Source organism: Lemur catta, chromosome 1 (genome assembly GCF_020740605.2).
Source record: "Lemur catta isolate mLemCat1 chromosome 1, mLemCat1.pri, whole genome shotgun sequence".
NCBI classification, from domain to species: domain Eukaryota; kingdom Metazoa; phylum Chordata; class Mammalia; order Primates; family Lemuridae; genus Lemur; species Lemur catta.
The window spans coordinates 282813339-282838790 of NC_059128.1; the positions used below are offsets into that span (position 1 = coordinate 282813339).

A 25452-nucleotide genomic window follows, 5' to 3' on the forward strand; every position below is an offset into this window, starting at 1 on the left:
AAATATTGTAGCAGTTCTGTTTTGCGGAGCTGAATGCTGAGTGTACAGTTCATTCCAGCTTCTCCGGACCCCAGTCTCCTGTCTGCCCGACGGGGGAGGGGGCCTCCGTGTGACCCCTTGATTCTGGTTTCACAGGTCACCAGTGCGCTGCAGCCGCTGGGCTCCACCGTGCACCACCTGCACTCGGCCGGCGGGGACACCTCCACCACAGTGTCGCGGCTACTGCTGGGCCTGCCGCGGCTGTTGCCCGTGGCCAACGTCTCTGCCACGCTGGACGATGTCGTGAGAAGGGTCTATGAAGTGATCCGCATCCAGGTGCAAGGTTGTGCTCCCCTCCGTCCTCCCTTTGGGGCGGCTGCAGGGCGGGGCCTGACAGCCCAAGCGCCAGGACAGTCCTTCACGCTGAAACGGAGGTTTCAGTCCGGGATGGAGGAACGATGGGTTCCGTGTGTTAATCCCGCAGGCGTGGTTGGTTTGAGCCATGTCGAGGTCATCCTGTAAACTCCGAGTCCCCAGGCTCGGATTCCAGAACTTTCTTTGCCCACATCCCCTCCCCCAGGCAGGCTTAACATTCCACCACGTTGGTGCTGGGTCCCAATCCCAGAGCAACACAGTAACTTGTTTCCTCAGTTCTTTGGGTTCCGGAAGTTCCCTCCGGCCTCCTTCCCACCTTGCCGGGATGCCGGTGCCTGGGAGGCCTTTCTGTAGGTTTGTTCAGCGTTGAACTTGCGCTTGGTGCAGCGCGTGGACGCGGCCTTGCTTCTGGAAGACGTTACCTGTTTTGTTATTGTTCTTTTTTTCAGTCTATGTCAGGGGTTGGCAAACGTTTTCTGAAAAGGGCCAGACAGTAAATATTTTTGGTTTGTGGGCCACATGGTCTGTCCCAGCCACGTGGCTGTGCCATGGCACCAGGACAGCAGCCACAGGCAGCACGCGAGTGACGTCTGGGTTCCAGCAGAACCCCCTTTCCCAGACGGGAGGCAGGCGGGCTGGGGTCTGCTGCTCCCAGGCTATGTGTGTGTGTGGGGGGGCTGCTCTGGGTGAAGCTTCTTACCTGAGTTGGAAGGTGGCGTGTGGCAACGCCGGGGCTGGAGCCCGGGAAAGCGCTAGTGGTTGCACGTGTCCTCCCTCAGCCCCACGGACGCTCTAAAGCCCAGCTGTGTTGCTCTAGTGCAACAAGCAAGGTGCTCACCTGTCATCTATTCTGCCAATGTCCCCACACCAGAGGTGGCAGGGGTGCATCTGCAGGTGAGCAGGGTGGGCTTGTTCCTGGCAGCCAGGAGGGAGAACCCACGCCACGGGGAGCCGTGGGGAGTCTCAGTAAGAGGCTGCTAGAAAGAACCGATTATAGGACATGGGTTTTGATTGGGTGGTTTGGGGGGCTCAGGCAGTGGGGGTCTGTTAGATTGGGTGCTGTCGGAAAGTGGGGGCGATTCTATCATTGGGCATCTCAATAAACCTTAGCTACAGGGAGGGGAAAATTGCATGAAGATAAGCTGTAATTGGTAAAAAACTAATGATCACTCATTTTGGCCAAGAGAAGGGAGCTGATGTTTTGTGGGTGACACATGAGCTCATTCCTGTCTTAGATGAAATCACGAAGTGGCCTTGCGAGAGGCTGGTCTCTGGCTGGGAGTGCCAGGCCAGGCTCGGGACGCCAGGGGGGCTCTGGTTCCTTTGTCAGCACGGACAGACGCCCGTGCACTTGATTGACTCTTGGGGTGGGATGTTTGGGCCCCTTGGTTTCATGACCGCCCAGACTCAGTCCATCCCAGAGCGATTTGCTCGGGTGACAGCAGCTGCCCAGGAGCGTGTGAGGTAGGCAGAGGTGCCCTGCCCGGGCGTGGCATGGGCCGCTGCTGGCACTGAGTCTGGGCTCTGTCAGACAGGGCTTCCGCGGGCCCCTCCCCCAGCACGGCCCAACACGCTCCCTTGGCTCACGTGGCGCAAAACCACGGCTGTGACTCTGCTAAGTGCTGCTGCCTGTTCTCCTTTCGACAGATGTCAACGAATGTTTCTACGATGCCCTCAACGCCTGCCCTGCAGGGGAACCGTGTGCAAACCTGGAGGGCTCCTACCGGTGCGTCCGTGCTCAGGAGTCTCCAGCCTTGGCATCCCAGGAGCTGGACCACACGAGTGACGGTAATGACAGGGCTCTCCACATGGCATGGGGACGGCCTAAGGAATCTTTGTAAGGCGAGATGGTGCGTGGACCACAGAGACTCTTCTTTCCTTGCCTGCAGGGAACAGTGAGCTCACAGAATTGTCGTTTAATTCTTTCATCCCTTCTTGATCTCACAGTGGCCGCTCTTGCATTCATCCTTCGATTTGGTCCCTGTTTGGTTACGTGCCATTCCTGGTGCCAGACCCTGGTAACAGCACCGTGCGAGGGTACTACATAGTCTCCGCCTGTGTGATTGATGGTTTAAATGGAGACATTCTGTTGAGTGAAGGGGCATGATTAACGCTTGCGCTGGGGACACAGGGACAAGTCAGGACCGTCCCTGGCATTATGTGATCAACCTGGATGGCATCAGAGCGTGCTGGGTGTCAGGGGGACCCCCGAGAAGGGAGTGCCTGGCTCTGGCCATGTCAGGAGGGTTTAGGGGGGAGCCAGGTGTGCACCTGGTGCTGGCACCCGGGATGGGCTTCTGCCACCAAGGGGCTTCGAGTAAGAAAATACTGCATAATCGGCAACGCAGGAAAGTGCCGTGAAGACGGTGAACAGAGAGCAGGGGTCTGGGGTGCAGGTGGTGAGGGAGAGAGGTGGGCTCAGGCAACATCTTAGAGACAGAACCCGTGGGACTTACTGATTAATTCAAAGAGGAAGAGGAAGGATAAATCAGGAAGAATCCAGATGTCTTTTTTTTTTTTTTAACATTTCATTGTCAATGCTCAAAAACACAGATGTCTAGATTGAGCGGTGAATAGATGGTGTTTCCCTGCAGGGGGTGGAAGACGGGGCTGTCACCATCGCTGTTGAGTGGTGGGAGCTGAGATGGGGTTGGACGGGGTGGACGCCGGACGCGGCCTGAGCTGGACGCTGATGCCGGAGCTGGGAGGCAGGGCTGGGCTGTGGGGATACATCAGGGTCATCCGCATGGGGCCGTGGGGGGCACTGAAACTAGGGGTGTGGCTGAGAGGAGGGAAAAGGGCCTTGGGCCTGTGTCAAGGGACCCCGGTAGTTAGAAGTCAGCAAGGAGGCAGGAATGCAGCAGCAGGACAGGACGGGAGGGCTCAGTAGGTCCAGAGCGTGAGCTGCACGGCCAGCTGGGGAGGGACACACACGGGTCACAGGGTGTGGGGAAGTGGCTGTTGGAACTCAGGGGACAGTGTGGCCCTTTGGAAGAGAGGTGGGGTTGGAACCGTGGGCCTGGCTTAAGGGACAGTTGGAGGAGAGGAAGAAGGGACAGCAATGGGAACCCTACGGAGGTTTCACTGTGAAGAGGCTCAGAGAACCGAACCCAACCCAAAGCGGGGCGTGGACTCCCAGGAGGGTCTTTCTAAACACGTGTGGCCTTAAAGCGTATCTGTGCACTGACGCTGATGCAGAGATCCCGGCTGACTCTGGGCTCCTGGGGCCCCGCCTGGTGTGCAGCAGGTGCCCCAGCCTGCAGGGCTGTGTGCAGGTGGCACGGCCATGGGTACAGGCTGCTTGGTGGCAGGGAGCCGTGCTCGGCCTGGGTGCTGGGTTTGCGCAGGAGATGGGCAGGTGGACTTTTCCACTTCGGGGATGGGGTGTTGACTTGTGGGTAGGGGTGAGGGCCGAGTTAGCATCCATCCATCCACTCGCTTACACGACACTTTCAGTGAGTGCCAGTGACGTGCCAGGTACTGTCCTAGCTGGGATTCCTCAGTGTCCAAGAGCCGCTGCTCCCAGGAACTCACATTTCAGTGAGGACAGATGACAAAGACGTGGACAATTGGAAATCTGGAGAAGGTGATGAGGATACAAAGGAAAATGTCACAGGAAAGTGCAGGGCAGGGGGAGGGGGCTGGAGTGCTGCCAGGTGTCATGGCCAGGGCAGGGCCAGGGCAGGGCGAGCGGGCAGAGACCCTCGCGGAGGGAGTGAGTGGGCCGGGGCTGCGGCACCATCACTCGTGGGAGAAGTGAGAGCGTGCTGGGCTGGATAATGGCCCTAAAGACATCTGCGCCCTCACTCAGGGCCCGTGAATGTGTTCCCTGCCGTGGCAAAGCGCACTCTGCAGGTGGGACTGAGCTGAGGGTCTCGAGATGGGGAGATTGTCCCGGATAATCAGGGTGGCCCCGTGTAACGACTGCAGAGGTCCTTGTAAGGGGAGGCAGGAGGGTCAGAGGCCGAGGAGAGGAAGGAGGATGGACATGGAGGTCGAGAGGGAAGAGGCACAGCGCTGTGGCTTTGAAGGTGGAGGACGGGCCGCCAGCCCAGGGGTGCAGGTGGGTGCTGGAAGCAGGAGGAGGTGGGACAGGGACGCTGCCCACAGCCTCCTGGGGGACACCCGTGTCCCACCCACCCTTTGACTGCAGAGCACCGAGAGGGTGGATCTGTGTTGTTTGGAGCCACAGGGGTTTGTGGTCCTTTGTCACAGCAGCCACAGGTTCAGTTCGGGGCCTCAGCGGTGGGGCTGGAGGAAGGACTGGACACAGGCAGGGCCGCTGGGCCACAGCGTGCAGCCACGGGAGGACCACGGGGCGACCAGCTCCACTGCAGAGCACCGTGGACACGTGTAAACAGACAGGACAGTGTAACGGACCGTGGCGATTTCCCCCCCCCCAGTGGCCGTCTCTGCCCCCCCACCCCCATAATTTTGACGTCGCCTTCATCACTGCCTTCGCTGTCACTACGGTGTTTGAGAGCGTTTCTCTATGAGATGATAAAAACCAAAACGGTAGCACCATCAGCACTCCTTACAAAACCCAGTCGTTCCATAATGCCACCAAATGCCTAGTGTGTTGACGCGCCTAATTCTCTCTCCACAGCCATTTTCCAACAGTTAGAGTTGGAACGTAGATGGGAGCCACCCATTAGTCACGCCATGTTTGCAGCTATTTTACTTTTTAATCTGGGGGTTTCTCCAGAATCGTTGGGGAATCTGGCTCCCGCGGCCCGGCAGAGCTCCTGGGGCTGGGGCTGGCCACGGCGTCCTGGGGTGTCAGTCACCACGGCTGTCTTTGGGTTTCCTGTGACCAGGGGTTAGCTCCAGAGTGGGCCCTTCCCGTCACTGTGCCTGGGCCCCCTGGAATCTGTGAGGCCAGCAGGGCCCTTCACGGGACGCGTCCAAATGCACACAGTGCACAGGACAGAACACACCGCCTCCCCCGAGACACAGGCATCAAAGCCCCAGATGGTGACACAGCGACAGGTGGCCCCGAGGCCCCTCCACCCTTTCCAGCCTCGTCCTCGCCTGCCCCTTGCTGCTCCCAGGGCAGCTCTGTGCCCCGGGAAGCCTCACCAAGGACTCCTGGAGTTTGTTTCTGAACAGCCCGGCTCTGTCACCATGTAGAGGGGGGAGGCATGTGGCATCGTCCCCGTTTCCCTGAGGGGTCTCACTCCAGTGGCCAGCTGCGGCCGCTGCCTCAAGGGCACACCCTCGCTGGCCGAGTCCCCTCCCCTGTGTCGCCTCCTCACTTCCCGGGTTTCCAAACAAACCACCTGCAGCAGGTCCTTGCCTAGGTGCACCCCGGCTGCTGGGCCAGGGGGGCTGTGGCAGAGACACTAAGTCCACCAGCTCCTCCCTCAGTGACAGACGTCCTTCGAATTTCGGGTGGAAACGTGCCCAGTGGAAAGACTGTGTTTCGCTCCCACCCTTCCAAGTAGGGTGGGCACACCTCGGCTGTAGCCATGAGACACGCCGGAATGTTCTGTGGGTCGAGGAAGATGCTCAGGGACTCCAGGCCCTGCTGAGAGTGTGCCAGGGACAGGAACATGATGGCCGAGGCCCCATGGGCCATCTGGACCAGGTGGTGGCCCTGAGGATGAGTAAGCCCAGACTGTGGCATGGAGGAGGGACAGAGGCGCGTAGGAGCCAGGGCTAGGAATCACAGACGTTCTCTGCATGAGGCGGCCCCTGTTATTTGGGGTTGTCTGTTCTAACTGATTCTGACGTGGGCAGGGCGGGACGGAGGGAGACACAAGGCAGTGGTCCCGGGAGCAGGCGGCACAGTGGCCCTGGGGGCAGACGGGGCCCTCCCCAAGCGTCGGGCACAGGCAGCCCCCGGGGTGTGGGTATTGGGTGGGAGTTCCAGCAGAGCATTGGCAGCAGGGTCCACACCTGACTCGGGGAGCTGACAGTGTCCCTGTCAACCAGCAGGAGATGGGACAGCCAAGTTCACGGTTGCTGCATTGCATGGGGACAGAACTCTGATGCGGAGCCTCCTCTCAAATACTTCTCCTGGATGGCAGGCACGGCGTCTTATATTTGGCCACTGAGGCTCTAATTTGTCATCCTGGAATTTGCTGTATTACTTTAGCGACCTTCTAGCAATAATAGAAGGATAAGTCACCTCCAGTCCCAGAGTCCAGCAGTTTCAGTTGTCCCTTCTTCCCTGCCAGGCTTTTCCCTTGTTCAAACCCTGCTGTGTTTGGAATTCTGTGTCCCCCTTTCTTCGCTTACTGTTCTGCAATACAACGTCCAAGAAGCGACCTGCCTTCATCCGTGTGGTGCTAGGTGGTTGAATAATACGATGTTCTAAGCAGTGATACGATGCTCCGAGCTGTTCCCCTCGTGGGGCCATTGAGGCTGAACCTTAGCAGTCTAGAACTTGAACATTGTGACATGGTTATCGAGAACCATTAGATCCAGTTTGAATTAATTAATAATCTAATCTGCATGTTCTTTTCCCTTTAAAGGGACCCGACGGTGAGGCCCTCGCCTTGTTGGTAACATCACAGCTAGGAGTTGCTCGGTGCTTTGCACAGATAAGCTCTGCTCTGCGCACTTGTGGGTATTACCTCATGTAATTCTCAGAACAACTCCACCTGGCAATTGCTCATCAATCTCATTTTTCAGAAGAGGAAATTGAGGCAAAGGAAGGGAACTTTCTCGCACTAGGTCCCAAAGCTGGTTCTGTGCAGACCTACACGAGCCAGGCTGTTAATTACTGGCTGTCCGCCCGTGTCCTGTGGCCGTGGTCCCTAGGCGCGCTCTGGCGGGGCCATCCCTGAGACTGTGGGTGGTCTATCCCTGGGCTGGAACCCCTGGGTTCTAGTTCCCCAGGGGCTGCCGTCTGTCACGGTGCTCCCAGGGAACAGCTGGACCTATGCCACCCAGGCCGCACCTGACCTCCCTCCCCCAGAGTCCAGGATGGGGAGTCAGCAGAGATTGAGAGGAGTGGAGCGATTTTCTTTTGTGTTCCAGAACCTGACCTGGAAATGGGCGTAAGGTTCTTATTTCGGACTCTTCTTGCCATCCTGCGGGCGAGGGGCGGGGGGAGTGGGTGGGTTCCCAGAGTCGGCGGTGGATGGGGAGGGGTCCAGGGCCCTATCACTCCCACTGGAATGTTCTACCTCCTGTCAGAATGCAGCTTCATGGGGGAAGGGGCTTGCCTTCTGCTCACTGGCAGACGGGCCCCAGCACTTGGCAAACGGGAGACACTGAACAGGCATCTGTCGGATGGACGCGTGGGAAGAAGTTTGAGTGGGGCCACTCCTTGGGTCTCCAGGCAACTCCCAGCCTGGCTCTGGCGGCCCCCACCCCCCACCGTCGCAGCTCGCGGCCTTAGGGCCTGGTCAGAACCGTGCCCCTCCCTCCACACAGGTGCCCATGACCTTTGCGTAGAGCTGTCTGTGGATTTCCTGGTCTGCGGCCTCCAGGGTGAGATTCTTGCCCCGTTAGTAAGAACAGAAGGTTAGAATACAGCTGGGTTTACCCTGGTCAGGCATCTGAAAAGATACCAGACTCTCCTTACAGTCAGGCTTGTTCCCAGCACGACGCTGCAGGATTGCGTCAGGATAAAAGGCCGCCCGAGCGACCGCTAATCACAAGTGAGCAAAGCTGCACAGCCTGGCTTCCCTTCCAAGAGCGCATGACGGACGAGTCCAGTGTCTCCACATCAGAAATTCAGGGTGAATTCCAATCGCCCATTGCTACGGGGGACAGCATGTGTTTTAAATTTAGAAGCTAATAGAAATGAGCAATCTGCTGGAGTGGCTGAGGCACAGCCCTTGGAAAATACAGCGCAAATTTCAGATACTTTTCTTGTGAAATTAGTCACCCAATTAATGACACACAGGCAGCTGGATTCTTGCACAAGCCAGAAACCATAAGAAATATCGCATCGCCTGCGCTCTGTGCTCTGGGAACGTGTTCTGCTTTTGGGAAGGACTGAAACTGTCTTCAGGGTCATCCTAACGACCTCTGATGTGATCTCCCTTCTCCGCTGGGACCTCACAGCCACTGGGCACCATGGAAACGTCTCCCGAACCTGTGGCTGGGGGGGAGGAGCCAGCTTGGGGGGACGTGCCAGCTGCGGAGGCGGCCAGGACCAGCTAGAAGTAGCAGCTGGGGTTCACCTGAGCCAGTATTCTCGGCTCCAACAGGATCTTTCACAGCTCGATACTCAGCATGCAGGCTCAAGTCCTCGGCGGCAGATCTCCCTTGCTAAGGCTCAGGTGTCGAGCTGGCAGGGACTCCCGCCTGGCACAGGGAGATGGTGGGAAAGGCGGCGTCCCCAGCACCTTTCCTGCTGGGCGGATGGGTCAGGGCTGCCCGGGAGACACTCGGACCTGGCCTCATAGACCGGAGAGTCCGGCTTCACCCACACGCCTGTGAAGCCCTGGATTTGGGTGCCCGGCCGTGGATGGGGAGGGCTTGACAAGGGCTCCGGGGCCTGAGTTTCAGTTATCTGTGCTGCTGCTGCCCTCGGGTCACACACAGTCAAGACTCCAGTGTCATTTTCTAGGGTCACAGCTTAAGGGGGACATGGAGAAGCCAAAGGGTGACTGGAGGAGGGTGTCCTGGCTGATGGGGGACCAAAAACCCAGTCACAGGGGCCCACCCTGGAAGGGAGAAGGGCCGGGGTAGAAGAGTCCTTCTGGTTTTCAAATACCTCAAGGTCTGTCGGACGGAAGAGGGGTCAGCCTGAGTGTGTCAGAAGTGGGTCGATTTCACGGCACAAAGGCAAACTCTCCAACAGGCCGTGCCGTCCGTCGGCCGTGGGAATGGCCACCTTGCGAGCTGGTCAGAGGAGGGCTGGGAGGTGCGTGAGTTTCCCGGGGCTTCCTAGCAAATTGCCACAAACGGGGGGCTCAAAACAATGGAAATGTAGTTTCTCACAGCCCTGAAGACCAGAGATCCAGAATAGGCACCACGCGGCCCTAGTCGGGGTGTGGGCAGGACCACGCTCGCTCTCAGGCTCCGGGAGGACCCTGCCCGCCTGCCCCGCCCGCTGCGGCCGCGCAGCCTGTGGGGTCTGGCCCCATCGCTTCCACCTCCAAGGCCAACATCCTTGGCTCTCTGTCTGTCCCTCTCCATGTAGTCTGCTCCTCCTGGGAGTCTGACAATCTCCCCCCATTCTCTCTTTTTTCTTTTAAACCACACACTGTCCTGATACTGACTCTGTCTTATAAGGACACTTGTGATGCATTTAGGGCCAACCTGTTCAATCCAGGCTAATCATTCCATCTCAAGGTACGTCTCTTAATCACATTCACAGGTGCCAGGAACTAGGAGCTGGTATCTTTGGAGGTCATTTTCAGCCTACTGCCCGTGGTAGAATGATCTAGGAGTACAGCAAGTGACCTTGGTCATGCGCTGTCATTCAGCTTTGCCATTGACTGCCTACCTGACCTTCCTGGGTCTCAGTTTCATCCTCTGTAAAATGGGGATGTCATTAATTGAAGAATCCATTAGCTGGGATTGCTGTAAGGACTAAACAGGATTACATGCCCCGTGCACACAGCTCTCAGAACACATCAGCTGTAACCGTGTCGCTGACAGCTCGGGTGACACGTGCCATGGATGTTGGGGGTGGGGTGGGGTGCTTCGTGGGGCGCGTGGCGGGGAGTTCATTCATCGCGTGTGCTGCGGCGACGTGGGTGCACTGGCTCGGGCGCTGTGGGCGTAGACTCACTTTCCTTTCCTCAGTGTCTGCGGCAGTGCCAGGTGCATAGTATTAATAGATGATTCGTAAACATTCAGCCATATGGAATTGCTGCTGCAGTTGGTCAAAAATAGTCAAATATGGGCGATTTCAAATGTCTCCAGGTAATAAATTGGAGAAAGAGCCACACGAGCATTCAGCGGTAGCATCATCCTCGGGGAGAATTTAGTTCTTTCGATCAGAAGGGATTGTCTTTCTCCAAATTTCCACCATCTCTCTTAGCTGCAGAACCCGCTGGCGGCAGCTTCTGCGGATGCCTCGGGGGATGTCATGGCCTTGGAAAGGCCAGGTTTGCATCTCCTCAACCCGGTGGTCTAAGGACCCGCTGGCATCGTAATTTAAAGAGTGAACGTATGTTATTAAACAAGAACACATGCATTGCCAGCCCCACACCTTCTCACCCTCCTCCTGGACACCAGTCCTCTCATTCCTTTCCAGTACTTGGGGTGCCCTTTTAATTTTCATTCCACTCAGCTCAGAAGCACCCTTTACGGAATGTGCCTTTAAACGGGCCACAATATGGGGGGCCGTCTGCAGCCCACCGATGCGCTCTCTCCACGTCACTTGGGTTCTGAATGGCAGCAGGGAGACAGGGCCATAGACCTTTCCTATCTGCAGGCTGTTGTCCCGCACGTCGTCCTCCACCGATGGGGATAAAAAATGCTTGGTGCTGTGTCTCGACTACACAAAAATAGAACAGTCAGTGCCTTTCTCGGAGTTTTAGAAAAGACACCATAGCCCTTCCTTCCTTTTTCAATGAGACATACGTTCCCCAGGCACAGACTGAAAAGCTGTGTGGTCGTTCGGCCGGGAAGTGGGGAAGCTTTTGATTTAAGTGACCCCGGAGAGGGAGGTGTGACCCACAGTCTCAGGCCCCAAGCTTGCGGCCACCCCCTGTTGAAATGTTTCTGCTTTTCTTGCCACAGAGGAAAACACCATAAAGAATGAACAACTGTGTCCACATCTATCACTACGTCCAATATGCAGAAAAATACTGGACAACTCAGTAAAAAGTATAGATGTGGTTTTTTAAAAATACGCCCTACCTCTTTATCCTGGAAATGTTAGTAGGACACAGCCAGAATTTGGATAGATGTTACTGAGCCTGTCCAAGTAAGGCAGAGAGGGAGGGCTGAGTTTCCAGTGATTTATACCCATCTACTGTGAGTGGATCCAGCAGGGTGTACAGAGAGGATGCAGGCATCCATGGGAGCCAGGATTTACACAGGGCAGCTCAGCACTTGGCTTGGAAGGAGAGGCAGCAGGGCTATGTCGCATGACTATGATTGGGTACTAAATTTGATTCTGAGCTTCTTGGCAGCCAAAGAAAAAAGGGAAATGAGTTGGGTTACGTTGTTTTTTTTTATCATTATTTGTTATTGAGAGGATGCATACAAATGTGTTTGGAAACACAGAATTTTTTCCTTATACTTGACAGTCTATGTGCCATGAATCTTTACATAAAGGGCTTTGGGAAACCACATACTTTGAAATCATTTTTTCTTTACTATGGTTTTGCAAAAGATGGTTTTAAAAAGTTCCTCCTTGCTTGTTTTTTATAGAACTGAAATTCTGATGTAAAAATTTTGGTGCCTAGACTGAGGGCCACCTACTTTTTACATAATTCATACTACCCAGATACGTGCTGTGGAGCCAGACTTTTTTCACCCAAAAAAGAACTTTAATTCTATTTGAGTACGAGATATATATGGGTTGGTACATTTGAGCTTTGCTCTCTGCAGCATGGATTGCAGCAGGAAAGAGTAAAGGGGCTATAAAGGAAGCTCAGCCCGAACCCCGAGTCGAGCCTGCTTCCTGGTGGGGAATGTTTCAGCGATGAATCAGCCAGTGCAGCAGTCCCTGTGCAAACGATCAAGTGCGTGTCATGTGTCGGGCGGCCCAGGGCCCCGTGAGTGTGTGACCCGGCGGTATTTCTGGACGCAGCACAGACACGTTGCGCTGTAATGCCCATTGCTACACCTGTTTTCCCCTCAGCGACTCAGTCCCCAGAGAGAACATTTGACTTTCTGGTAACCACCGATTCTGGATCGCACAAAAAGCCACACACTACTGTGTTATTCACTGTGTAGACTGAGGCACACTTGGATTAGCCGCCCCTCTAACTTGACTCCGTGATGGAGGGGCTGAGATTTCAACCTCAGACATCTTTACTGTCTCCGTTAAATCTCAACACCCCCATCGCCTCCCTGCAACCCTAAACTACCTTCCGAAATTACTCAGAAGTTCTGAGAAAAGGAAGGCCGGTACCTCTTTTTTGAACGACTGGGTTGGATTCATAATTGCTAAAAAAGCGAGTGCCACCCGTGTTGGTCGACCTGATGGCTAAACAGTGAGCACTAAGTGAGGATGAGGCTGTGTTTCCTACTTTGCAGGGTAAAACCCTCCGACACCTTGTGCATCCTCCTCACTCTCCCATAGATTGTCCTCCAATCCGTGACTACATGGTCCTCAACGTCACCAGCAGCAGTTTCCGCGTGTCCTGGAGTGTCAATGCCAGCTGGAGCCGCACTTTCCACGTCCAGGTGTTCAGGGGTGAGGAGCTGCTCCGGAGCGCCGGGACTGAGGGCCGGGCCCTGGCGGTGGCCGGGCTGGAGGCTGGAGTGCTGCACAGGGTGAAGACCAGCTACCAGGGCTGCGGGGCCAACGTCTCCGCCGTACTGACCGTCAAAACTGGTAAGGCCACCAGGCAGCGTCACGCATCTGCCAGTGTCTTTCTGTCCCAGTCTCTTGGCCCCAGCCCTGCATGTTGTTCTTTCTATAAGCAGGGCAGGAAGCCATTGGTCCCATGGCTTGGCAGGGTGTCGTGTTGGCCTGTGGGTGCCTGCATGGGCTCCTCTTCCTGTTTGGGGCTCACTCTCGTGGCTGGGGGGATGACATAGAGTGACCTGGCAGGTGGTAGCCACTGGCATGCATGTGGAGGCCTTTGCCACCCTGAACCCCCCAGAACTGAGGCCGTCTGACTCCCCACAACCAGCCAGAGCATTGGAGCAGTTTGCAGGAAGCAGAATGCCTGCTTCCCGTGGGGCTTACGTGAAAGCCAAGGCCCTGCCTGTAATACATGTGCTGGGAGAAGACTTTTTCCCAAAACAGACAAGACACACACGTGCACTCTGGACGCGTGTCGGGAAGGCAGCTGTGGGCCCGTCGGGCTCTCTCCCAGGCAGCCCACCGCGGCTCTCGCCTGGTGCTGGGGTGCTGGGTGGTGAGCAGCCTCGGTCAGGTTAGGCGTGGGCGGCAAGAGTTCCCCCGGGCTGGCCTCGTGCTGCTCGTGTGAACATGTGCGGGGCAGCAGGCCTCACTCCCACCCTGGGCGCTTAATATGCGTGTCCCCAATAGGGACCAGGGGGTGCCCCAGGCGGGGCCTGCAGGCTGGTGTCTCAGCGGCGGAGGGTGCACAGCATAGAACACAGCATGGAGCCCTGTCCGGCTCCGTCTCACACACAGAGATTAGCGCTAGTGCCAGGGACTGGCGGCAGAGAATGAACGCCGGGTGTGAGCCGGCCATCCGTGACTCGGCCCTACACCCTATAGCACCCGACCACAGACGGGCCTCATGCTAAGTCGTCAGCTCCAGAACTGGCGCCCAGGCCCCCCAGGACCCCAGCCGAGCAAAAGGCTCCTTACATTGACTCCCCCCAGTTTGGCTGCCTCAGTCTAGATTCGTGTCTCAATCTATTTTTGAAAATAATTTCCCTGCCAAAGGACAGGCATCATGGAAAACATTCGCAGAAAAGCGTGTGACTTCTGACCACAGGCATTCGGCTAATTGGCGTTACTGTCTGTCTCAGATGCCCGAGTGTTTGAAGTCACAATTAGGATCCTAAACCGCAACTTGACAGAGGAGTTACTCAACCGCAGCAGTGTGGAGTACCAGGACTTCGCTAGACAACTGCTGCGCGAGGTAAAGCCGAAACGCAGACGCCTCGACCCCTCCCTGGGTGCTGTGAGCAAGGCCGCCAAACACGGGCCGGCAGAGCCAGCCCGGCTCTTCCATGTGCGTGGCGAGGTTGCGTGTTGCTGCAGCCCCAGGGAGGCCGAACCCTCGTCACGCCATCATTGCTCACAAGCTTCCCCTCCTTTTGTGGGGTACTTAACCTGGATACTGGGCGGACCCAGCTTTAGAATATGCGCCCTTATTCAAATGGTCCGTACAGCTGGTTTTCTGTTGAACTTTCTGTGTTCCTGCGCTGGCGTAGCTTTATTAGCATTTACCAACAATCACGACATCCGCTCTTCCCTTGTGGCTAAAGGGAGACCAAGCCAGCGTGAAATACCATCTATCCACGAATAATGAGTCAGAGAGAAAAGGGACTTCCTAAACTGCCAAGAATCATAAAAGGTCTGAGATTTGACCCTTCCTGCAAACTAACAAGTTAGTCTGCCGCAGTTTCATGGATGCTGGCAAAAGACACGAGATTCCTGGGTCAGGGATGCAGGACTGACTGATTCACAGCACAGCAGGTGACGTGAGCGTCATGTTGGTGCAGTTTCCCTTCCTGACCCCAAGTCCCACAGAGGACATGTGGAGGGGCCCAGGGTGACGCACACACAAAGTGGGTCTGCATCACAGCAGAGGAACCCCAAACTTAGGGAACCAAAATCTTTTATAGCGGGCTGCAAACAAATCTGCCTAAACCTTGCTCCAGAAGGAGACATTGTCTTGGTCATACTGGGCAGTAAACAAACCAGCCCTTTGCTCTGGAGGGAGCCACTGTCCCTATCTCCCAAGGCTGTTCACTAAACAAACATACTTGGGAAGATATTCTAGAACAAAAGGACAATCAGTGCTCCTGCTTGCAAGACGGTAGAAATGCACGGGACCCGAGGGTTCCTTCCCAACATTCATCTGCAAGGGAGTCTGTTTTTGCACATGTTCAGAGAAGTCCCTCTCTTTCCAGTGTTCACTCACTCGTGTGCGGGAACAGACTGGCAGGAAGGCAGGGGCCAGGCTGGTGTCTCCCTTACCTGGGCACAGGTGACCTGAGCACCCGGCTCTGTGTGTTTGCTGAGGAGCACAGCCCAGTAAAGAGGGGGACAGCTCCAAATAGCCACCCAGATTGTTCCTTGGTGGTCCTTCTCCATCAGTCTGTCCATCAATCAGCCCAACGGTCCCTCCCATGTACCCACACAAATGGCCTTGGCACCAGCTGTCAGGACACCCAGGGTGGATTGTTCCTGTGATGCTCCCAGACCGGGAGCTTGACCGTGGAGGTCACTGAGAGTCCCCCACCCCACACCAGGCCAGGCCCAGCTGTCCCAGCGGAAGCCGGACAGGGCTCTGGGGGCTGGGAGGGCGTCTCTGCCTCCCCTGAGAGGTCGGTTGCAGGTGGAGGGACTTGGTGCAGCATCCGTAGGTCACACTGGGCCCTGCTTGAGGGTTTGACGATGTTGATGGATGTCTGCTCTGTCTGAGTGGTTGTGGCCTCTTCTCGGCCAGGTCGAGAACTCCTTCCCCACGGCAGTTGCTGACCTGCACCGAAGTGGGAAGCTGAGGATGCAGATTGTGTCTCTCTGGGCGGGGAGCGTGGTTGTGAGGCTCAGACTCACGGTGCAGGACCCTGAGTTTCCGGTGGGCATCTCCACACTGTCCCCCATGCTCCGGCCCCTGCTGGCAAGCACAGTGTTCCAGATCGACCCGCGGGGGACACGCGTGCAAGGTACACTCCTCCCCACCCGACGGCACTGCGTGCTGCCCCTGGTCCCGAGCAGTCCAGGCGGCTTTGTTCTGAGTTCGTCTCTCCCTCATCCCAGAGTCGAACTGAAGGAGATACAGCCCCTTACTCTGTGCTCCTCCCCCGGAACCGGGGCCCAGGCAGTAGCCAGGAACAGCAAGCCCACCTGCATGGTCCCCTGAGCCCTGAACACAGAGCGGGGCCGGGCTGGAGGGTCCACATGGGTGAGGGGACAGGAGCTCGCGGGATCTGTGGTCAGGGCTCTGGCACTGCCGAGTGGGTGCTCCGCTGCCCGCTTGCGGGTCTGTTTCCTTAGCCCGTGTTACTGCGTTTCACGTGGTTCTGCCTTGAAGCAGGAGGTCGTAGATGCAGCAGAGACAGAGAGACACAGAGAGAGACAGAGACTGAGACAGAGACAGAGAGATAAAGTCAGAGACAGAAACAGAGACAGCGAGATGGTTTTGCAGTTCCAATGCAGGCGTACGTTTCTCTCCCAGAGGTGGGGCACACACAGCCTCTAAGTCAACAGGCCTCTGTTTGGGCTCGTCTGTGGAAGGGCCCCCCCCCCCAGCCTTCCTGGGCCTGAACGTGAGCTCCGTCACTGTCTCTGGCTCTTGGTCCCAACCTTCCCCCACCCAGGAGTGCAGGGAAGGCCGGGGGTACCTGCACGTGTGCCCCCTGTGTGCTCAACCTGGGGTCATTCTGTCCACGAGGCACCCCCTCAGCCCCCTAAGGACGGAGATGCTGCAGTGTTGCCTGCACCTGGTAGGATCCGCCTGGCTGGGGGGCCAGCGTGGGGGCCGGGCAGGGGCTGGGGCCCTGCGGGGGTTCCCTGGTGCTGCCCCCAGCACCCCTGACCCCAGCTCTTCCTCCACACTTCCTGGCTCCCCCCTTCCTCTGCAGAGCACGGCCTGTGCTACTCCAGATCTTTGTCACATGAGGACCTCGGGCAGGAGGGAGGTATGGGTTGAGTGGTGCCCCTCCAAAAAAGGCATGTCCACCTGGAACTTCAGAACGTGACCTTATTTAGAATAACGTTCTTTGCAGAAATAATTTAGGTAAGGATCGCTAGATGAGCTCATCCTGCAGTTGGATTTAGGATGGGCCCTAAATCCAATAACAAGTGTCCTTACAAGAGACCGAGAAGGAGACACAGACACACGCGGGAGACGCCAGGTGTCCACGGAGGCGAGGTTGCAGATGCAGCCACAAGCCGAGGGACTCTGGAGCCATGTGGCGCTGGGAGAGCCGAGGAGGGACTTGCCTGGGGCCCGGGAGCACGGCCCTGCTGGCACCTTGGTTTGGGACTCCCCGCCAGCACTGTGGGCATGAATGTGTGTTGTTCCGGCCCCCAGCGTGTGGAATCTGTTCCAGCCGTAGGAGATGTGCCTCGCGTGTCTGATATCCCATAAATCAGCCTCAAGTGTTCCCGCCTCCCCGGTCCCCACGAAGTTCCGGACGCCCGTCTAGGTCACCAAGCCCCGTGAGCTGCCTCTTGCCAGGCTGAGTTCCCGCCAGCAGCGGGCTGTTTACGGCGCCTTTTGGAGCTGGGGTGCCGCTGCGGGCGGGTCCCCTGTGCAGCCTGGCTGTGTGGCTGGCAGGAGGTGGCCCTGCCTCTGCAGTCTTCTGGCACCAGAGCCGGCGGAGCAGCCCCTGCCTGGGGGCACATGAGGCCGACCCCAGCTGCGGGGAGACGTCCCCCTCCCCAGAGCCCCCCACCTCCAGGGCGAGGACCTGCCGGAGGAGCACATACGAGGCTGCTCTGCAGAAAAACAACCAACCGCGGCACGAAAAGCTCCTCGGAAGATGAAATGCTCTTTGCTCTGTGGCTCATACAGAAATGATGCTGTTGGCGTGGTGGGAGCATTCTTGGATCATTCTGGAACACTCACTGCCCGTGGGCCGACACATCCCAACCCCTCCAGAGGAGGCCGACGGCAGCCCACGCGGGGTCAGGTGGTCGTGACCCCATCTCAACCCCAGGGGAGGAGGCGGCGTGTGGCGGTTACAGTGAGGCGGAGCAGGTTGGAATCCTGGCTCTGACACTCAATCTCTGCGGGACGTGTGAGGCACAAGTGACGGCACCTCCCTGGGCCTCAGTTTGCCCATCTGTGAAATGGGAAGACGAGGGCAGCGTCCCGCCTCTGAGGCCAGTTGAGTAAACTCAGGGTCAGTGCACGTGTGGAGTCAGCACAACTCCTGGCACACAGCGGCCACATCTGCTGCCACCTCAGCTCACAGGGTCACCTCTTCGGGGCCAGCTCTCATATCTAGGAAGAGTGACTGTCCAGGAAGACCCTCTGGCACCCTGGGTCCCCACTGGCCCCTCTTCCTCATGGGCCTTATGGGCCCTCTCCCGGCCCTCCCATCGCTCCCCTTCCATCTCCTCCCCAACAGCCCCCCCCCCCCCCCCCCCCCCCCGCCCCGTCCCCGGGCTCTGCACAATTCCCAGCCCTTCCATGCGAGGACGGGCCTGGGCTTCCAGCAGGCGTCGCTGCAGACCTTCGTGTTTACGGTTCTGCACCGACGTCAGCCGTGGTGACGAGACCCTACCAACAGCGACTTCTGCGTGAGGGGCCTCTGGGGCCTTGTGGGCGGCCGCCTCCTCCTGGCTGGGGGCTGGTCAGAGCAGGTCAAGTTGAGCCACCGGAAGCTTCTGTTCAGCTGCCTGCTCCCGACGGCGTCACTGCCACACAGGCCTGTCCTTCCCCTCGTGGCCGTGGGAGAAGGAACCGGGTGCGGGTGCCGGGCCTGGGGCCACCGCGGCCCCCTCGCCTGCTGGTCAGGCTAGCACTGCGGGCGGCTTTCTCTCCTTAGACCGCAGGGCTGCTGCCTCTGCCTGGCGTCTGTGCTGGTGGCTCCAGAGCCAGGTGCTCTGTGCCTTCCTCCCTCCCGAGTGCGCATCTGACACAGGCCCCCAGGAGAGTTGAGGGCTCTGGACCAGGCAGCTGGTGCCACCGAGGAGCCCACGCCTTGCTGGAACGGGGGGCCCAGGAGGTCTGAGGTCTGCACCTGCTCTGGTCACCTGCAGCTTGTTCCCAGTGGGGCCAGCTCAGGGAGGACACCTGTGCCCGGCAGTTGCAGCTCTGGGGCAGCTGTCCCCAATCGTCTGGGGATGGCTTGTGCCTTTGTCCCGGCAGGAGCAGAGTTTGGCCTCCTGCTGTCTTCATCCTTGTTTGGCAGCCTGGGGGCGGGCGGTGCGGAGGCCCCGGCTGCTCTTCCCGCTCCCACCCCTTCCTCTTCCTCCTAACTGTAGAACCGCTGGCCTCGGGGCCTAGCAAGGCTAAATAAAACCCTGGGCTGTCTGCTGGGGGCGGAGCCTAGGTGAATCACCACGGCCGAAAATAGATGCCAGGTGCTCCATGGTTTGAGTCAACGTCTGGTGGAGTCTCCGCTGCCCAACGGCCTGGGCTCCGACCCCGCCTGGGACACCCAGGACAGCCCCTGCAGCTGGGGGTCGGGCAGTGCCCGGGAAGGAGGTGTGGATGGTGCCCTGGTGGCACAGCAGCCCCGGGCCACGCGCGGGTGGCGGCTTGACCATTGCAGCAGCTGACAGCTTTCTGGTCTCCGGGAAAGCTGCTTCTGGAGACACCTCATGAGACAAAGCTGGAAAAACCACAAAGCGAGCCTCTCAGCACTGGCCTGCAGGACTTTCTCAGCACAAAACCGAACTAGTCCCTTATCTGGGCTTAAATCCCAACCCAGTCAGAGTTCCAGAACATTGGGCGTGGGTGGGGGTTCCCGGCACCTCCACCTGCAGCACTAGAAGCACTCACAGAAGAGCCTGGCCTGGCTCAGCCCCTGCCTCCCCATGGGAGCCACCCCTCCCCCCAGCTGGCCCCTCCAGCAGGGGCAGCTCCCCAGAGCCCCCCCAGCCCGTGAGCTCCTCCCCGGGCCACATCTCAGCCCTGTGCCCGGCGGCCTCCCTGCGGGTGGGGCAGGGGTGGCCTCCCTGTGGGGCTGTCGGAAAGCTGCCCCCACCCGGCTCCCCTGAACTCAAGTGCAGCTTGCAATGTTTGCTCCTTAAGTCTTCATTCATGCGTACTGTGCAATCATGTGTCAACATACACGGCCAGCGCATTCTTGCTTGGAGCAGGTCCAGGGATGCGTGGTGGTCACCAGGGAGACCAGGGGGTGGGGGGAGGGGCAGGGGAGGGGAATGGCATCGCGGGTGAGTTTCTGTGCCTCGGCCCTGGCTGACGCTGACGGGAAATGTGGGGCACGTGCGTAGTGGGGGTGGGGACAGGTTTAGTGAGGACCGGAGGGTGGGGCCACGGGGAGGGGCTGACCGAACACTCCTCCTCCCCAAGTCCCAGGGGCCAGGGCCTGCCAGGGCTGTGACATCTCATGGGGACTTTGGGGCGCAGGAGGAGGTGTCGAGGCCATTCCTATGCCGGGTGGGACAGCTGGACGCTCTGAAAGGCGCGGGAAGTGCGTGCTGTGCTCAGCCGGCCCCTCCTGGCGCGGCTGCTTTTCTACCTCTTGGCTGAAATGCTAGGAAAGCAGCTCACCCTGCTGGCGTGGGAGCAGAGCATGAACAAGGGAGGACACATCACCTGCGGTGCTCACGCCCCCCGGGGACCAGCGTCTCCTAAGCTTGGCCCCCACACGCGCCAACCCATAGTGAAGGTTGGCGCAGGCCCCCACCCCCAGGGCCGTCTGTTCCTGGCCGGCCACCGCAGCGACGGGCAGAGAGCTCTGCTCTGGGGCCACCAGTTTCCCGGGCGGTCTCTGGCCTCCTGCTCACTGGCTCCGTCTTGTGTCCCCGCAGACTGGGACGAGTGTGCGGACAGCTCGGAGCACGACTGCTCGCCGGCCGCCCGCTGCATCAACCTCGAGGGCTCCTACACCTGCCAGTGCCACACGGCCAGGGACGCCAACCCTGCCCGGGCCGGCCGGGCCTGTGAGGGTGCGTGTCCCCCCCCCCCCGCCCTTGGCCTGGGGACCTGGGGATGGGGCAGGGCCAACCTCCCCATCGGGCACAGCGCTGAGGACCCGCGACAGTGTTAGGGCCATGGAAATGTTTTCCTTTGCTTTAAAATCAGGAGAAAGAAATTAATATAATGAGAGCAAACACACGGATACTCGAGGATCCAGCTGGATTCTATCCGTCTTCGTCCTTGTGCTGCTGCGAATCTGATTTTCATTAGACTCTCTGTGGAGGGAAGCTGGGCCCACAAAGTTGGGGTGCAGCCCCGGGAGGTGGATCCCTCTCTCCCCAGGTGGCCTCGAGCCTGAGAGGGTGCAGAACCCAGGTGTGCTGGAGAGGGCCCAAGGGGGGGGGTCTCCAGGGCCCCAGGCCTGCCACGTCTCAGCCCCAAGTCTTTTTTAGGGGCCAGTTCTGATCGGTGGGTCGGAGCTACCCGGGGTGCGGAGCTGAGCGGCGGGAGGCCACAGGCAGACCTGATATGCCATGGCTGACGCAGTGTCTGCCTGGACGCAGCTGTGGCAGAGGCGCTGGCACCCACTTGCCATCTCCAGCTAAGGCCCTTCTAGCTGGAAGGAGCAGTTGAGAATTATTCCCTGGGGAGAATATTCCTTAAACATTGTGTGCATCGTCCTGCATCCTAGTGTCCCCCGCTTGTCTTCACCTGCTGCCCAGCAAGCTGATGAGAACATCCAGCACCGAGCCCCACACTTGGGGAACTTGTCCCATTTTCCCAAACCCACAATGGGTTGATCTGAGGCTGCGAGAGCCAAGCCTTGCGTTCGAGTCTGGGTTCTGGAGCCGCAGGCCCAGAACGGCTGTGTCCCCTTTGGGGGGCTCCTGCTCACGGGTGGGCCCGGCGGCTCTGTGCACACGTTGCTGGACCGGGCGCCCGTCTGACAGTGGCTGTTTTGGCAGGTGACGTGGTGAGCCCCCCAGACAGTGTGCTGACTTTGGCAACGGCTCCCAGCACGGGAGCAACAGCCCTCGGCCCGGAGACCTCCCCCTTGTCACCCAGCCCCATGCTCCTGCGGGGCACCTCGGCAGCAGGCCAGGCCCAGACCCCAGGGCCCCCGGCCAGGAGAGGGGGCAGTGGCACCGTCGGGAACTACAGGAACAGCACAGGGCAAGGAGTGGAGGAGGAGGCACCCAGCGAGGCCCCAGGCTTGGGGACGGGCCAGAGAGCCACCGGTGGGGTGACTGGCGCCACCTCCTCCCCCAGGGCTCCTGGGCCAACCCATAGCCCTCCTCAGGGGGCCACAGAGGGCCCGCAGGACCCCCCTGGACAGTTACTGGGAAACTCCAGCACGGAGCCCCCCTCCTGGCCCAGCCCTGCCGAGGGCCCCACCGGCCACGTCGTGTGGCACGCCAGCCTGCCCACGTGGGAGACACTTCTGAACTCCACGTGGCTGCGGAACGAGGATCCTGGACGTTCTCGCCCTGCAGACCTGCCATCAGCCCCCACGTCTCTGAAGCCCCCCGCCTGTGGTGAGTGCGGGGAGTGGTGCCTCCTGGGGGCAGGAACCCACCCGGTCTCCCTGTCGGGCAGCTCTGCAGCCAGCAGTGCCCCCCGTGTTGGCCCCTCGGTAAGCCCACCAGGCATGCCCATGGGCATCCCTCTGAAGACCCCCAGAACCTGCTCGAGGGGCTTTCCTTCCTGGAAGTCCAGGGACCTCAGGGGTGTGTTTGAACCATCTTCTGAAACAAAACCAAAGCAGACACCACTTCCCCCCATCTCGTGCTCAGGGCTGCAGGCCTCGGAAGCCCCGGCTCAGGAGGGGTCTTCACAGGACTCACCTTGGCTGATGTCACCTGCGAACCTCTCGTGGCCCCGTGGGGATGTGTTTGATTTTCGGCCTTGGGCGAGGCCTCTCTTCCCTCCTGCCTCCGAACAGCTTGGGTTTAATTTTGGCATTTCTGTTCCACCCCCAGGTCCTGTCTCCATCGGGAGGATAACGGTCTCCAACGTGACCAGCACGGGCTTCCACCTGGCGTGGGCGGCGGGTCTCACCCCGCGCCCCGCTTTCCAGATCCTCCTGACTTCCACGCGGGGCCCCGAGGTCGGCCTGGAGACCCGGGACACGAGTGTGACGCTGTCGGGGCTGGAGCCCGGCGTCCTGCACCTGGTGGAGATAGTGGCCACGGCGTGCGGGCAGGAAGGTGCCAGAGCACACCTGAAAGTGCGGACAGGTGAGGGGTTCAGTTTGTTTTAAAGGGTGGGACAAGAAGTACGAAAACGATTTTCAGTGGGTTATGGTTTAAAGAGCCGGATTCATCTGTGGGCTGCTGGGCTTCCGTTTTCTTCTGAGCGTAGGAACGTCTGGCTCAGTTCCCACTCGGGAGGCAGCCACGGCACAGAGGTGGCATCGCAGTGTGTCCCAGACCCTGTCTGCAGATGCTGGCTCGTCCCTGTCCTCGGGTGTGTGACATGGCAAATGCACGTGGTGCCAGTCTGTTGGGCCGAATCCACTCCCTCTGACCTGCTCACCCCGAGGCCTGGCTTTCGGGGAGGACAGGAGAAATCGCACAGCCAGATGGACGCCGTGCGAGGGGCCCCCCAGAGCCCACAGCACCGAGTAAAGGGGTGGTGACCGACTCGGGGGACAGGAAGTCACATATAGACTCCAATAAGCTGGAGCTGATCACTGATAATAGTTATATATATTTAGGTAAAATTCCTCGTCTGTCCTCATTTGCGTGTCACTGGGTGTCGTTTTAGACGTGTGCCTTACCTGAGCAGCCACGGGCTTGTCTAACGTTCCGGGTCCGTCTTCACGGCCCAGGCACCTTCCCAAGCGTTGATCACGGTGGTCTCCTTGGTGGGGAACACACTCTTTGGGGGATGCCAAAGATGACCTACTGGGGTGCAGTAAGAAAGTTTAGAACTTTTATTTATGTACTTTAAAGTACTACTCAGCCATGGGCTGGGGAATTCGAGAACAAGAGGGAGGGAGAGGACACTAATCGTGCAAGTTCATGGCCAGCTGGAGGCGGGGAGGCTGGCGTTGGCCGGGCGCTCAGGCAGGGCAGCCCTGGGGTCTGAGAGCCGGCGCTGGGCCCTGGAGGTCCCACCCTCCCTGGAAGGGACGAGCTGCCCATGTGACCCTGAGCGTGCTCCTGCCCGGGCAGCCACCCTGGTTCTGCGGCTGTCGGATCAGGTTGCCTGCACCAGCTGCTGCAGTTCTGGACCGATGGCCCTCAGGTTCAGCGATGGCAATGACCCCAAAGATATGGGGCTTGGGGTTCATCCAGGAATACATAGCGGGACAGCTTAGGGGGACAGCTTGTAGCTCATCTTGAGCCTGAGTGAGAGGCTCTGGGGGGACAGACTCTAGGTCCCCTGGGAGGAGAGCCTTGCCATTCTTCTGCCCTGCCCAGGAAGCCCAGGGCATGTGGCAGGTGCTTCACAAATGTCTGGTGAGGGACTCACTGAGAACTGAGGCGGCTGCCTTGCTGGGGGCCGGGATGCAGCGGTGACATTCCTGGACCACGTTGACATATCATGTACTCCCAGAATCCCTCTGCGGGGGGGAGGATTCGGATGGAACAGACGGTGCCAAAGGGGGGACTGCCCTTAGACTGCAAGAGGTCAGGGGCCTGGCTCTGAAGGGGACCCCTGGCACCCTTTTGTGGTGTGGGGTCAGGCCCCCTTCGTCCTGGTTTACTGGGACAGCCCAGCTGGCACCTGTGACCCTGGCAAGATTGTTTAATTTTGCCTGCCCTCACACTCAAAGTCATCCCGGCTCACCGGTGCGTTGTCCAAACACCCAAGCACGAGTGACGGCAGCGAGGGAGGGAGGCTGCCCCGGGGTTGGGGGAGAGAGGCAGAGGCTGAGCTGGTTCCGGATGGTTCTCTGAGCTTAGGCTCTGTCCTGTGTCCTCTGCAGTCTGGGGGGCAATGTGCCTTCTTCCTAGAGCACAGGTCAGCCTGGTTCGATGCTCTTCCTGGCCAACGTGGAAATATGACTAAGAAGATTGAAAGGACAGTCTGTCACTAACACGTTGCTGTTCCAAACATGCTTATTCTCCACCCTGCAGCGGCCCAGAAACTCAGCGGACAGGTCAGAATCGCAAACGTGCGGTACCTGGACTCCTTCCGCAACACAAGCAGCCAGGAGTATCGAGACTTCCTAGAACTCTTCTTCAGGATGGTAAGTTGGTGGCATCAGAGGTTGTTTCCTTTGGAAGGTGAAGGGTGGAGGGTGGATAGAATTCTGGTCTCATCCAACTAGGAATTCGGCTTTTAGGTTCCATAAACTTCTCATTTCTGAAGGAAGCTGGGACGTTAAGCTCTGGCCTGGATCTGCCACCGCGAGGCAGGTCAACAGGCAGGAGACGCGACATTTCCTCTTGTGTTTTCTGGCTTCACACTGTTCTGTGTCCAGAGAAACTTCTTGGTCAATTGTGGGACCCTGTGGAGCAGAAAGCCCCTTCCCTGTTTAAAAAAAAAAAAAAAACTGAAAAAAATTTGAGATCTGTTTTACACACCATAAAATCCACACCCGTAAACCGTGAAATTTAGTGGTTTAGACTATTTTGAAAAATGGTGCAACTGTCACCACTATCTGATTCCAGAACATTTTCATCACCCCCAAAAGAAACCTTGTACCCACTGGAAGTCACCCCCACCCCAATCCCCTGGCAGCCACTAATCTGCTCCCTGTCTCTGTGGATCTGCCTGTTCTGAATATTTCATAGCACTAGAATAATACAACATGTGACCTTCTGTGTCTGGCTTCTTTCACTTAATG

General features: G+C 58.4%; 1 protein-coding gene across 1 annotated transcript in view; it reads left to right on the plus strand.

Moving 5' to 3' along the window:
* Positions 1-25452, plus strand: part of UMODL1 (uromodulin like 1) — a 59611-nt gene that overhangs the window by 13325 nt on the left and 20834 nt on the right. Inside the window, exons 5-14 of the mRNA XM_045540713.1 lie at positions 136-322; positions 2002-2142; positions 12521-12775; positions 13891-14003; positions 15540-15759; positions 20546-20683; positions 21620-21846; positions 21991-22189; positions 22634-22891; positions 24740-24852. Coding sequence (XP_045396669.1) covers positions 136-322; positions 2002-2142; positions 12521-12775; positions 13891-14003; positions 15540-15759; positions 20546-20683; positions 21620-21846; positions 21991-22189; positions 22634-22891; positions 24740-24852 — 1851 coding nt within the window. The remainder of the gene's footprint in view (positions 1-135; positions 323-2001; positions 2143-12520; positions 12776-13890; positions 14004-15539; positions 15760-20545; positions 20684-21619; positions 21847-21990; positions 22190-22633; positions 22892-24739; positions 24853-25452) is intronic.